We start from the raw sequence: 14776 nt of genomic DNA, 5'->3' as shown, positions 1-14776 counted from the left end.
GCTCAATTAATGTTTGTTGAACTAAAATGAAAACACTAAATGCAAGATCCTTCCAAGTTTCTCAGCAACAACCACAGTTCATATTATATTATCAGTGGATAAGTGGCAGCACATCCTTTCTAAATCACCAACGGAACTTACTAATTTAACTATTGTTATGATGGAGTCCTACCTAAGAAGGACGGAGAGCCAAGACACTGTACTAGAAGCCTGGAGGTACTTGTTACTATACTGTAACAAAGCATGCCATTCTTAAAGTACAGCAAATTCAGAATGAGAGTATTTTCTTTAAGACACCCTTAACTAAAAGCTAGAAGTGATTTTACGACTACAGAAACATTTTTTTAGAATATGAATATCATATGACGAGCACCATCTGGGGAATGAAAGACATTCCAGCCATTTTTATAGCTGTTTAGAAACAAGCAAGTGTTCTGAATTTTAGCTGACTGCTTTTTCAGTGAGTAATTATTTTCCCTTAAAAATAGTCTAATTAAGTGATTACACTAAAATCCAAATGGATATCTAATTCAAATGCAACTATCTATCAATTGCTATGACAATCTAGGTCAGTAAATAATCATTATTTATCAAGGAAAAATTATTGTATACATACATATGTACCTTCTTGGTGTGCTATTATAATAGATATTTCTATCCTTTAATTCAAGATTTTTTTCCAAGTTCAACATTTCCTTAATTTTTCACCTCTCTTAATTCAAAATAATTTGAGGATACATAAAATTTTGTTCGTCTGTAAACATTAGCTTGAGAAAATAGAGAAATTTAGAATAACAAACAGGCCACATAGACTGCCCCCAAACAGATCGCAAAGAATTATACCAATCAGTAAACTGTTCAATTTTTAAGGAGAGAGATTTAATACTGTGATCTGGTTGTATGCATCAGTGTGTAATGATCTTACAAAAAGAAAGTTCTTCATTAGGTTCAGATGAATGAATTTAAGCACCACCACCCCCACCCCCCCACTGAGGAGTCGGAAAAAGAAGTACAGTTCCTTAACTAGCTCTTTACACAAGGCAAGAAAAGATAATCTCTTTTTTCCCCTTATCTAAGTAATAGCATTTCCTTTTTTTTAAACTCTACAATCAAATTAGAAATAATTTCTGTTTGTAATATGGACCTTCAATCGTTTTCTATGTTCCCTTAATTATGAAGGTCAAAATAAAGGCCCAACAAAATGCAGCAACACTAGCTACTTTCCTTAGAAAACTTAACTCTTCAAAGGTATTCTGTAATTTTACCTAATTTGTATGACTAGTTTTGAAATTAGAGACCAGAAACACATCAAAGTGGTTTCTTTGTAAAAATAAAGACCTTTGTTCATAAGTGACTTACCTAGACACTGAATATCTTCTCTCAGTTGTGTCATGAAAGACTTTGCCTCATTTTATCACAACTTCCCATGACATTTTCTTCCTCCCTATTTACCCTTGTTCCCAAGGCATTAGGCATTGTGCTGATGGGCATCAAGGGAGCTCATTGGGAATCACGGCCTTTTTTTCTTAAGCACTAGGTGCTCTACCTCAATGACCAACATCAACTTAGCTTAGATGTTGATTAAATCAAATATGAGTTCTAGTTCTCTTTTCTTCAGTGCCTGGAATAAAACTTAAAGTGAACTATATAGTCAGAAAATGGGTGTTTCCTGACTCCTTGAGCCCATGAATTAATTTCCCCATTTCCAAACGGTTCTTCATTATCCCCTTAATATCCTTGCACCTCCTCCTCTTCCCTCTCTCCTCTCCTCCTCTCTCTCCCACGCCCCCCCACACCCCCTCTCTCACACACAGCAGACTTTTCTTTTCTTTCATTGGTGGCTGCTATTTCACTGTTCTCAGCTCTGCTTCTGTTCTCTGCTGTCTCTGTCTACTTTCCTTTGCCTCTTTACTGACTATTATTTTCCCCTTACTTCTTTATGCTTTTCTTTTAGATTCTGTCCCTAACTACACTTCTCAGCATCTACGAGGAACAGCTTTTTATTGCTTTTATTTTATTACTGTTATTATTTAAACCACCAATCATAGAAAATATTATTTCTTTGACTAGCTGATACGTGAAAAAAAAAAAATCCCACTAAAGTAACTAGAATCTACTGTTCCACTCTTCTGAGTTCTCACTATTACCAGCTGCAGAGACAGTACTTCTATACTCCCAAAGACCCTCTGTAGATTTTGGGGTAAGGGAGAAGCAAATACTATTCCATACGCATAAGGCTGTCAAATCCTGGCCTCCAGAAAATGAAGAGCCTATACATACAGCCACAACAGCTCAGTGTTTGCATTCTACCTACTCTTTAGAAATCTGCACCTTGAGCCAACCTATAAATGAAAAACAAAAACTGTCTTTCATAAAGAGGAATTAATTTGGGTGAGTAAATAAATCTCTGCCAAGGGTCAACACTTTTAAATATATAGTTATAAAATGAGGAAATTATGCCACACATATTTTAAAAGAAAACCATGCTCCATGTATTATAAGCCAGTTACGAAAAAAATGAGAACTTCATTAGTTTATATGACAGCTCTATAGCAATTTCCATAGTTTTATATAAAATGCTTGCTTTTCAAGTTAATAATTTAAGTTATAGGCAGATAAATTTTAACTCAGTGTCATATTAGATATTAGCTTTAAAAATTTTTTTATTTTGAAATGAAGTATAATGGATAGCCACTTAAAATTTTTTTTATCTTGAAATAATTTCAAATTTTTAGGAAAGTTGCAGGACATAGCTGTACAAAGAACTTCTATTTTGCCTTCACCCAGATTTCCCAATGGTTAACACACACACACATCCAATATCATTGGTCTTTTTCTGAACCATTTGAAAGCAACCTGCAGATATGACGCCCCACTACCCCTGAACATTCCACTTCATATTTCCTGGAAACAAGAACTCTGGCCAAGGTAATCACCACATAAGCTTCTAAATCAGGAGATCAATTTAATAGAACACTACTATTCAATCCACAGACCCTATTCAAGTTTAACCAACTGTGCCAACAATGCCACTTTTTCCTACCTGCCTTGACTGTCATATCTCTTCAGTATCTTTCAATCTGAAACAGTTCCTCAGTTTTTCTGTCTTTCACGGCCTGGACAGTTCTAAAGAATACAGGCCTTTCATTCTGTAAGACTGCCCTCAACCTAGGTATATACAATACTTCCTCATGGCCAGACTCACACCATGAATTCTTATCTGGAATACTCCTGAAATGATACTGACGTCCTCTCAGCAAAACACTAAGGAGGCACACGATGTCAATTTGTCTCACCTGGCCAAGTTGGTGTTTACTGTAAAAATACCATTTTCCTGTTTTGTAGTCAAGTGAGTATTTTGGGGGGGAGATATTCCTAGATTATGTCAATATCCTATTTCTCTTAGAACTTCTCCCCCATGCATTTATTTCTTTGTTTATATCAAAACGGACTTATGGATTCCTATTTTATTCAATGGGTTATAATTGATTACTATCATTATTTTGATGCCAAAATTGTCTCAGACTTTGGCCAGTGAGAGCCACTTCGGGCTGGCTCCTCTGTCACTTTGACATGTCAACATAATTTGTTGAACACTTCCTTACTTTTGGGCACAACAAGATAGTCCAGGCTTACCATGTACTTTCCTTGTGCTGAGCACCTTGATTCAGCCCTACTTCCAAGGAGTCCTGATTCTTTTTGGGAAGTGTGGTATTTAGAAACCAATATCTCGGCACTTGGTATGATCATTGCCACTGGAGTGTTATAGTTTTTAGGCCCTCTCAGGGGACAGAGCTAGAAAAAATTTGTGTGTATACACATACACACACATGCTATCTATATCTATTACTGTATCTATCTGTTTATATATTGAAAAAACATGAGCTCATACTGATTTCTCCAATTCCAATCTAACACTGCAAGGTTCTTTCTTTCCTCCCTCCTTTCTACGTATATAAATTCCTTCTCCAACAGTGAGAAACAGAACTCTTATTATCCTCAATACATTCACTCATTTGCTCAATTAATTTACTTATTTGCTCAATGTAAACAATCTCCCAACCTCATCAGCCATCTCTGTGCTTGCTTCCCCGTCACTGGCATGCCAATGCCTCCACCCGTGGAAAAGAAGATAAGGAAAGACAAAGGAAGGCAGGGGAAAGAAAGAAAGATGGAGAGAGAAAAGTAGGAAAGAGAAGGAAGAGATGGGAAGAAGGGAAGGGAAGGGAAGAGAAAATGGGAAAGGAAAGGAACGAAAGTAAAGCAGATACTTACTTTTAAAACACCTTCCACAGCCATCTTTCCTTCATGTCCTAGTAAAATAGTGTATGGGTAAAGCCACTGGATTGCATGTTTGATTGACATCATAGGAAAGGAATCCTATTTAGGAACAAAAATATATAGGAATGAGGAATATCTAAAATAACCACAGAAAATTTATCTGAAATATATATATGACACTGAAATTGCCTTACAGGTTTCTCATATTTTCCAGAAGTCTATAAAAACAAATATTCATTATTTTCTCTTCTCTTCTTCCTGTTCCCCATCCTTTCCCTTGGTAAGCTCACCCACTTCTATTTTTCAGCTGCCGCCTATGCGTTGATGGCTCCCGTGTCTCTATCTCTAGTCCTGACCTCTTTCTTGAGCTCTAGACTTGAACTCTCAATTGCCCATGAGATGTGACTATATTGATATCCCATAGACCCCCATTCAGCATGTCTGAAACTACATATCTAAACACATTTCCCTACCCTACTCAACCCAAAGTACCTTCTCCTTCCCCTTTATTCCTAATCTTGAGTTAATCTTATCCACATTCACCCAGCTTCACAGTTATAACTACAAAGTTAGAAAGTGTTCATTATCCTTAAATCCTTCCCCCAAATCAAGTTGCTTTCCCAATTTTGTTTACTCTACTTTTAAAAGTCTATTAACACAGGGGCCGGCCTAGTGGCGTAGCAGTTAAGTTTGCGTGCTCCGCTTCAGTGGCCTGGGGTTCGCAGGTTCAGATCCCAGGCGCGGACCTACACACCGCTTATCAATCCATGCTGTGGCGGCGTCCCATATAAAGCAGAGGAAGATGGGCACGGATGTTAGCCTAGGGCCAATCTTCCTCAGCAAAAAAGAGGAGGATTGGCAACAGATGTTAGCTCAGGGCTAATCTTCCTCAAAAAAAAAAAAGTCTATTAACAGGGACAATTAGGGAAATTTCAGTATGGACTGTCTATTAGATGGTAGTACAGAATTACTGTTAATATGCTGAGGGGTATAATAATGGTGTTCTGGTTATGTAGAAGAATGTTCTAATTCCTAGAAGTTGCACACTGAAGTATTTAAGATTATGGACTGCAATTTACTTTCAAATGGTTCAGAAAAAAAAAGAGAGCAAACAAATGCAGCAATACATTAAAAATTGGTGATTCTGGTTGAAGGGAATATGGATGTTCATTTTACTATTTTTGAACTTTTTTTTAGATTTGAGAATTATCAAAGTAAAAAGTTCTGAGCAAAAACAAAAAGAATGAAAAGTAGAAGACATGATAAATAGGAGAAGAAAAGCTGTTCTAGGTATAGAACAGTTATACCTGGCAAACCTAACTCACTGACTCTCAGGAAACATAAAATAACTAGCAACAGAAGTTTAAAAATAAGTCTCTTGTCTAGGTGGTATCCCCACTACCTTGAATTACTCTCTCCTTAGTAAGGTCTCTCACTGACTGTTACAACAGTTCCCTATTTGCTCCCTGTACAGCCACGCTCTTCCCAGCCCTCCTCACTGCCAACAGAGGTATCTTCCTCCAACATGTATCTGCTTACTGCACACCTCAGCTACTTAACAGAGTCTGATGGGCCACTTCTTCCACATCATAAAATCCAGACAACTTCATTCACCATGCAAAACACTTCACAACAAGGTTCTAATCTCCCTTCACCATACATGCTTGCTCTAACAATACAACTTATTATCATCCTCCAAACATACCAGGCCCTTTTGTAAGTCAACACCTTTGTACGTGCTGTTCCCTCTGCCTGGAGGGCCTTTCCACCACGCCAGACACTACTGTCATGACCTTTGTGAAACTGTAGTGGAAATCCCCTCAGGTCTGTTTTTATCCTCTCTGTGGCCCCCCTAGCTTTCCCCTCCAACAGCCAGCTGCTGCAGGTCTTTTAAAAAAGACTGCCCTTGAGCTCCTGGAGCCAGCTTTGTTCACAGGCAGGGAAAGCAGCTAGTGCCTGGGAATTTGTGTCCCCTGGGATGACCAGTAACCAATGACTGACGGTGCTAGAGTGTGAAAACCCCAGATCCCCTGCCTCGGGTTGGGGCAAGTCTGAGGCATGACTTACACTGCAGCGTACCTCTACAAGATCAGGGTAAAGTCCTCCTTCCCTCTGTGGAACTTGCACCTGAGTTGCATGTCTACCTTACCCCCTCCAAGGCTGTAAGCTCTTTAAGAGCTCAGAATACGTCACTGGTCTCTGTATAGTTTACTGTACTACACAGTAAATTAATCTCAGATCTTTCACTATTTATAGAAGAATATGACAAAGCAAACTGAAGTGATTAATCTGCAAGGATTAACTTTTAGATTTTCTTTGCCACATTTGGGTATACTAGTCATTAATTTATTTTGTACATACCAGGATTTGAACTGCAGCTGGTAAACTATCTAAAGGAAAATCTGGAAGTCCAAGAGTAGAAGATTCTTGGGAACAGAGAGTGGTGGCAAAAGACAAGAGCTGAGAAACTCTAGGGGAACAAAACAAGTGACATTAAATTTTATTCTAATAGTTTTAATTTATAAATCTGTTAAATATAAAATAGCTGGGCGAATTTATTCTAAAAAGATGACATCTACTACTAAATTCTTAAGGAACAACAGCTCCATATTATAATATTTCATTAAAACTCAGGAGATGATTAGATACACAGATATATTTCTTAAATCTGTCACAATATGTCAGGTTTTTCACAACCTGGCCCGAATCCACCTTGCCAGCCTCACCTCCCACCTTTCTCAATCCAAACCTAAATACTAGTCACCAAGAGCTTTTTATAGCCTCAAGAATGAGGCAGACACTCTTACATCCCATGCTTTAACAAAAATTTCTTAGAATCCCTTAATTCCATTCTCTAACTGGCAAAAGCCTACTCATTCTTTAGGACCCATCTCAAATGCCAGTGCCTTTCTGAAACTTTTGTAAAGTCTCAAATGCAATAGTACCCAATACTTTGAAATTATGGCCCTTACTACACTATGTTAAACCATTCACATATCTTTAAGCTCTACTAGATCTTCAGTTTCTTGTCATCAGAGATTATGTCTTATTAACTTGATCATCAACACTTACCATAGTTACTAAAAAATCTTCAAAGAACAGTTATTGGATTAATGAATTAATCAATCAATGAACGGGCAAAACAAATTCAATGTTAAGTGTCCAGATATTTATATAAAAATATATATGTATGCATAGCTGAAATACTTACTTCTCAGCAGAAACATTGGCTCCAACTGAATATAACAGTTTAAGTTGGTCCTAAAGTAACATAGAAACATACCAAATCAACTAATAAGGAATGTAACAGATTAAATACAAATGTTTTATAGACACAATTCAACCTTTTAATTAAGCAGACACTAAGTAATTAATAGCAAAAATATCATACCTTGGGGCTGGCCCCGTGGCTTAGCGGTTAAGTGCGCGCGCTCTGCTACTGGCGGCCCGGGTTCGGATCCCGGGCGCGCACCGACGCACCGCTTCTCCAGCCATGCTGAGGCCGAGTCCCACATACAGCAACTAGAAGGATGTGCAATCATGACATACAACTATCTACTGGGGCTTTGGGGGAAAAAAGGAGGAGGACTGGCAATAGATGTTAGCTCAGGGCTGGTCTTCCTCAGCAAAAAGAGGAGGATTAGCACGGATGTTAGCTCAGGGCTGATCTTCCTCACAAAAAAAAAAAAATCATATCTTGATACATGCCATTTTCTAAAAGAAAAGTTAGCCTTTTTTTAATCTGTCAGAAGAATAATGTCACAATAATTTTTCTTCCTTGTTTCCAGAGATTTTCTTCAACCTATATTGTTTTTTTCTTTCCTTTAATTACTGAGGGGGACATCTATGAACATAGTAACATTTTTATAGAATCGAATTTATTATAAATAGAAAAACTATTTAAAAAATAAATTATCCTTATTCATACTCACCTTAAAGGGTAGATAAAAAATATCTCTGGCTTGAAATCGAGAACGGAGAGGGGGGTCTAATGGATTCCCAGAGTACCGAGGCACTGGCAAGCCCAAGGCAATCACTCGGAAATTTTCACTGACTCGAACAATTTTCCAAGCATCTAACTCCGTTTTGGTATGATCCTAAAAGGATAAGAGACCAAAAATTACAGCATCAATGATACAGATTACAACTGCAAGAGCTGCCAAGCTAAGGAATTCGGGCCCTGACTGCTGAGTAAACTGTATTCGAGAACACCCTCAAAGCCAAACTGTCAAGGAAGGGAGCAAAGTGAAACTAGGATCAGGATGCCAGGGAAGGTTCACAATATGAAGACGGCTGTTGAAAGGAGAAGCAGCTAATGCATCAAGGAACAAGGGAGACGTGGGCCAGATCTCTAAGCCCTAGTCAGTAACACAGAGGGAGAGTCAGGAGGGTAAGGAAAATACACTGGTCCAGACCAGAGGATGTAAACAGGTAGTCTTAGAGGGGAAGATCACCAGCAAAGCAGAGTCTGCTCGTGGACCTTAAATAGATAACTATGTTCATAGGTATATTTCTACTAAGGCATATTAATAGTAATAACCAACATGTATTGAAAACTTACTGCATGGTAAGCCCTTTCCATGAATTTTTCTCATTTAACTTTCACCAGATCCAAACAGACATTTAATTCCTATTTGTGGATGAACAAACTGATGTTCAAAGGAGTTACATAACTTACCCACGGTCCTACAACTAGTATATGGTGGAGTTGAGAGACTGGAAACAGCACAGGTTTTGGAGTTATAAATCCTGGCTCTAGTGCCTGATGCAAACTCTAGCTAAGTGACCAGGAGCATGTTATTACACCCTCCAAGCCCCAGCTTTCTCATCTATAAAGTGGGAATATCACCAACATTATTATGGCTGTCACGAAAACTAAATGTGATAATGTATGTGAAAGCAACTAGTCCATAGCAGGCACCTGTTAAATGTTAAATTCTTTCCTTCTCTGCCTGCCCCTATCAGTGGCTCTTCACTGTCCTCAGCTGTAGGATCCATGGAGCTTACAAAGTTTATATGAATGTGCATGTGCACAATCTAAGAGATAGGTCCTCAGCTTTCAGAAGATCTTCAGAGGGCGTGGCCCATATGACAGTGTAGAAATTCTTAGCATGACACTCAAGGCCTTTCCTGGCTGGATTCATGTCTGATTCTCCCAGTCTCAGCAACTACTGCACAACATCCCCTCGGCCCACCTTCCCCTACCCTGTGCTCCAGCCCCATCTCACAAATGTGGCTCTCCAGACACATCATGCTGCTTTACCAACACTGCCCCACTTGCTTGGAACACCTTTCCACTTTGCACAGCATAAACACAAGTATCATTCAAAGCTCAGCACAAACAACACCATCATCAAAACGGCTCCCTCTCTAATCCGTTGCCCTCATTAGAACCACTTCTGTACTCCTTCACTGTGTACTATGCAAGCTTCTATCATTATACATTTGTGCATTGACTTCTGTACATGACTGTCTCATGCTGGATCCAAGCTCTTGAGAGGACTTATTACCTCCAGCACATAATAGGACAAATGTATGTGGACTGACTATATGAAATAATTTTAAAACATAATGAACAATTATTTCAAGCATAACCAAAATCATGATCCTACATAATTAATAGGACTAACACTGATACTATGTCACATGCCCTAGAAAAAGAGAATCTGGATATAGCCCTGGCTGAGAAACCAAGAGTTTCTCATCCAGGAAGTTTCAATCTTCCAAGAGTTGAATATTTCTATTTTCCACTTACCCAAAAATGATAATCAGAATATAAATAAAGTTTATACAAACCGATTGTACCTGTTTCCATAACAACAAAATTCTATTACTATCACCTCTACGAAACTACTAACATTTTGAAATATTCAAATTTGGTTATTGAATCCAGCTAGAAATAAGTGGGATTTAAATTATGGTGTTGGAATCTTTTTATCATAGAAAATGTCTTAAGGTGGTGGTGTTATGTGAAGGGATCCTGCCTATATTCTATGAGGTTCTCATGAGACAGAATCTATGAATACAGAAATCACATTTATCAATAAAAATACTGATATTTACATTGGGAAAAAACAATGTAGTACATTCTTCTCACTTAATAATAATAAGCACTCCTTGTATACTAAAACCCTTTTGACCCCATATTCCGAATTCCTATCCAAAGTAATATGTTTAATAACTTTGCATAGAATTCTACTACATGAATAAAAAATATATCAAACTTCTTGCTGTGAAGTAATTCCTATACTTAAAAAAAATGATTCATATTCTGAGTATTCTTTTCCAAATCATTTACTAAAAATGGCAAATAACTATATAGGAGCAAATAATAGTTATTTTGTAATTAGAAAACATCTAAAGAGAAAATGTTCTGTATAATATCTACCTAGGTTTAAAATAAAAAAAATCTTATTCTTATATTTATATTATTCATAAAATATAAACTAATAAAATTTAAAATAAATTTAAAAAATAAAAATGGCTTTCATTTCAGTAAATTAACTATAACAATATGAACAGATGAATTTAACTTTTCTTACTGATTAAATCCTCAATTTTCCCCTTCTAATTATATTAGTATGATGCCATCTTTAGATAGATCTAAAAGAAAACAACCATAGTACATGAAAACACCAACTAGAAACTCCCATAAACAATAAAGAAACACAGTGCTAAAAGGGTTGCAAGACAGGTTTCTGAGAAAAAGACTCACACAGAGGGAATCAGAAAGAGATGCTTCTAGATGCTTCTGGTCCTCCCAGTCATGGAACATCAGTTCAATCAGACCCTCTGGTGTCAACATCCATTACTTAGTGCCTAGGGTGCTCTGGGCTTGTATTAGCTCCCTGGTAGCAGGATCAAGACGCAGCATAGGATACACATCCTATTCTTGAGCAATTTGTAACCCACTTGGGATAGTAAGATTAGCATACATGCATCTCTACAGAACAGGTGTGAGAGAATGCAGAGGCAGAGCCATTAGTCCCTGGAGACCTGGTTAGCCGCAGACCTCCAGTCTGGTAAGGCTGGAGCTGAATAAACAAGGGCTGTCTTCTTGTCCTTTTGTGACATTACATGATCCCCTTCTCCAAAGCCTTTGAAGAGCCCCACATTCCCTGTGGTTGCCTTCTTTCACTTGTATCACAGCATTTAGATTTTATTGCACTTATTCATTCATTTGACAAATGGCTACTGAGCACCTACCAAGTGCCAGGCATTGCTCTAAGAGCTTGAGATGACATCAGTGACAAAAATCCCTCCCCCAGTGAAAGTTATAATCTAGTAGAGGGAGGTAGAGAATGAACTAAAAATATAATAAGTAAATCATGTAGGATGTTAGAAAACTGTACAGAAAAAAATAGAGCAGGGTAAGGGAGTATGAGGGCAGAGGGTACATTGTAATTTTAAGTAGGAGGGTGAGGGCAGGCTTCATTGATAATACAACATTTGAGCAAAGACTTGAAGGAGGCACAAAAGTGAGCCAAGCAGATATCCAGGAGAAAACCATTCCGCAAGAGCAAAGGGCCTGTGCAAAGCACCTGTAAGGTACGAGAATGCCTACCCAGCATGTTTAAGGTATAACAAAGAGCATACTAGTAGTTCAGAGGGTTAGAACAGAGGAATAACTCGATCTGTCACACGTTTTAAAGAGATCGCTGACTGCTGTGAGGCAGCCAGGGTGGAAGCAGGGCATCCAGTTGGGAGGCTCTCACAACAACTCAGCCATCAGATACTGGTCGCTTGGACCATTAGGGTATCTTTTAAATACCTTATTCATTTCTATCAATATCTACTGGACCTTGAGCTTCCTGAAGCCAAGAACTGGACTTTATTCAGCTTTGTACTCCTAGCACTGTCTAGAAGCCATTAGGCTTTTAGTAAATAGTTGTTGAGAGACAGAAAAAGGAAGATAGGAAAGGAGGGAGAAAGGGAAGAAGAATTAAAAGGAGAAAAAAAGAGAAAGAAAGGATAGTTATTAGATTGGGCAAAAAAAAATCTGGGAGGTCTTCTAATAAGATCTGCAAACAGAAGAGCCTTGTAATACTGCCAACTCATGACTTGACTCAGAAATTTGCCACAGATATGGGTCACCTGGACATTTGTCCTCATTCTGATACAATCATGTCTTATATAACAAATGGCATTACTCACAGCTCAACAGCTAAGACAAAGCAGCCAAATTTTTCTTTTCTTACTTGGAGAAGTTTGTCGTAACGCTCGGCAGACATTAGGAAGCGTCCATCTTCAAGCTGCATCTCCCTATTTTCCAGTAAGTTGTTCAAAACAGGCAGAACATTCCTCTCTGCCTTTTCCAAGCCTTCCAAAATGAGAGTTCTGCCTTCTGTGGCTGCACGAACTGCACACTATTTCCAAGAAACAAAAGCAATATGAGAATATCAAAGATAGCAGAGCATGGCCTAATTTTACTTGTAATGCAAATTAAACCTGTGGTTTTTATTACAGGGACCGGGAATCAGGAAAGCTGGGTTCCAGATCTTGATTTTGCTTTATCTGCCTATACGATCCTAGGCAAGTGATTTTCTTTCTTTAGGCTTGTTGACCCATTTGTAAAACGAAGAGATTGGAAGAAACGTCTCTAAGGTTCCTTGCAGCTGTGACATTTTTAGGTATATGCTCAATGAAATAGAAAACTAAGAGCTATCTTTGAATTGGTAACATAATTAAATAAGGAAACAGATTCCTTAACTACAAAAAAGAAATGAAGATTACAATCTGCCCTATCTACCCCACAAGCTTCTTGTGAGGATCAAATAAGCTAGGTGAGAACTCACAGAGACTATAAGGTTTTAAACAAGATTCACCACCAAAATGAATTCAGGTTCAGTCAATCCTGACAACATTACAAACTTGCCAAAACATAAAGAGTCAGGTTTTACACTGGTCTGTAGCAGACTGATTATAACCACGGTTCAATAAGTCTTCCACATAAAGTTTAAGAAAATCAGTAATAGAGAAAGACAAGAAATAAAGTAGTCTCCAAGTGGTAAGAGACAGGAAAACTATAACATAAAAAAAGTACTAAAGATGTGAAAAAAATATCTTTGATAAATCCTCAACAAAATATAAAAAACTACTTTTCAGTCAAAATCCTTGAAAATCGGGTAAAAAAGAGAAAACCTCAATGACGTTTCTCCTGTGCATTCAACAACAGGCAGAGGATTAACGCTGCTAAATTTATGTTATCAATCTCTCCTTAAAAGTCTCCTTCTTTGGCCTCTGTGGCACTGCATTCTCTTAGAAAAACTGTTTCTCCTTTTCTGCCTAACCATAAAATGTTGCTGATGCCAAAATTATATATTTAATCCATAGCTCTTCTTACTCTACAAGGTCTGGCCTAAATAATCCCACTAGATCAAATAGTTGCAACCACCATCTTTATGCTAATGACTCCTCAATCTCGAGCTCCCCCAAGCTCGACTATATAGTCCCATCACACGGACGTCTCCAACCAGACTCCACAAGCACCTCAGGCTCCCACGCATGACACTGAACACATCATATTTTCCCCAAAACATGCTCCTCCTCTTACACTTTCTATTTAAGGCTGCAGTACTATTCAACCATGCCAGAATTCTTGATTCCTATCTCACCTCCCACATTCAATTTATCACCATAACCTGATGGTTTAACTTCTTTAATATTTCTTGAACTCATCCTTTCTACCACTCCCCTAGTTCAGGCCCTCCTTACCTCTCAGATGTCCTCCCTACTAAGTCCAAGCTCCTTAATTTGGTATGTATGTCTATCATAATAAAGCATCTATCTCCCTATCCAACACCATCTTCTGGCATTAGTTGCCTCATATGTGGTATTTTTGCAACAATAAACTGGTTTTGATTTCCCCCTACACATATTTATACCATCCTGCTTTACTAGAAAAACCTCTCTTTATTTATACTAACACTTTTGCTTAAAACTTAATTTTTCCTATAGTAATTAGCCCCCCAAAAATCTGAATGTCTCAAGGGAGAAAAAATACTACCTCTACTTTTTTTAAAGACTTAATATTCAAAGAAATTCGCAAATAGCAAAGCACTGACTTTCCAAGTGTGAGAGAGAAAGACATTGCTTATCAAGTCTCCTTTTAATAAACTATTGAATTTTACACTTTAAAATTATAAAATTTGGGGGCCGGCCCGGTGGCGCAAGCGGTTAAGTGCGCGCGATCCGCTGTGGCGGCCCGGGGTTCACTGGTTCGGATCCCGGGCGCGCACCGACGCACTGCTTGGTAAGCCATGCTGTGGCGGCGTCCCATATAAAGTGGAGGAAGATGGGCACGGATGTTAGCCCAAGGCCGTCTTCCTCAGCGAAAAAAAAAAAAAAAAAATTATAAAATTTAGTTTATTTCAGGTGTCTATGTACTATCATAAAAAATAAACTTTTATGAAAACCACATTAGACTCAAGATGATCATCCCATTTTAAAAATAAGATCAATTCATAAATACTCCTTCAGTCTATCATTATTGCAA

The 14776-nt window shown here is 38.1% G+C and overlaps 1 protein-coding gene across 4 annotated transcripts in view; it reads right to left on the bottom strand.

The window, feature by feature from the left end:
- The window catches only part of VWA8 (von Willebrand factor A domain containing 8), a 354390-nt gene that overhangs the window by 284371 nt on the left and 55243 nt on the right, over positions 1-14776 (bottom strand). For 3 of the 4 annotated variants that reach the window (XM_058548242.1, XM_058548244.1, XM_058548245.1), the window contains exons 5-9: positions 12480-12647; positions 8214-8378; positions 7493-7542; positions 6643-6751; positions 4276-4380 (exon numbers count right to left, since the gene is read on the bottom strand). In XM_058548242.1, coding sequence (XP_058404225.1) covers positions 4276-4380; positions 6643-6751; positions 7493-7542; positions 8214-8378; positions 12480-12647 — 597 coding nt within the window. The remainder of the gene's footprint in view (positions 1-4275; positions 4381-6642; positions 6752-7492; positions 7543-8213; positions 8379-12479; positions 12648-14776) is intronic. The other variant, XM_058548243.1, reaches the window with a different exon arrangement.

Source organism: Diceros bicornis, chromosome 9, assembly GCF_020826845.1.
Source record: "Diceros bicornis minor isolate mBicDic1 chromosome 9, mDicBic1.mat.cur, whole genome shotgun sequence".
NCBI classification, from domain to species: Eukaryota; Metazoa; Chordata; class Mammalia; order Perissodactyla; family Rhinocerotidae; genus Diceros; species Diceros bicornis.
The sequence above is the reverse complement of the archived record's forward strand: the minus strand, read 5'-3'. Positions and strand labels throughout refer to the sequence as shown.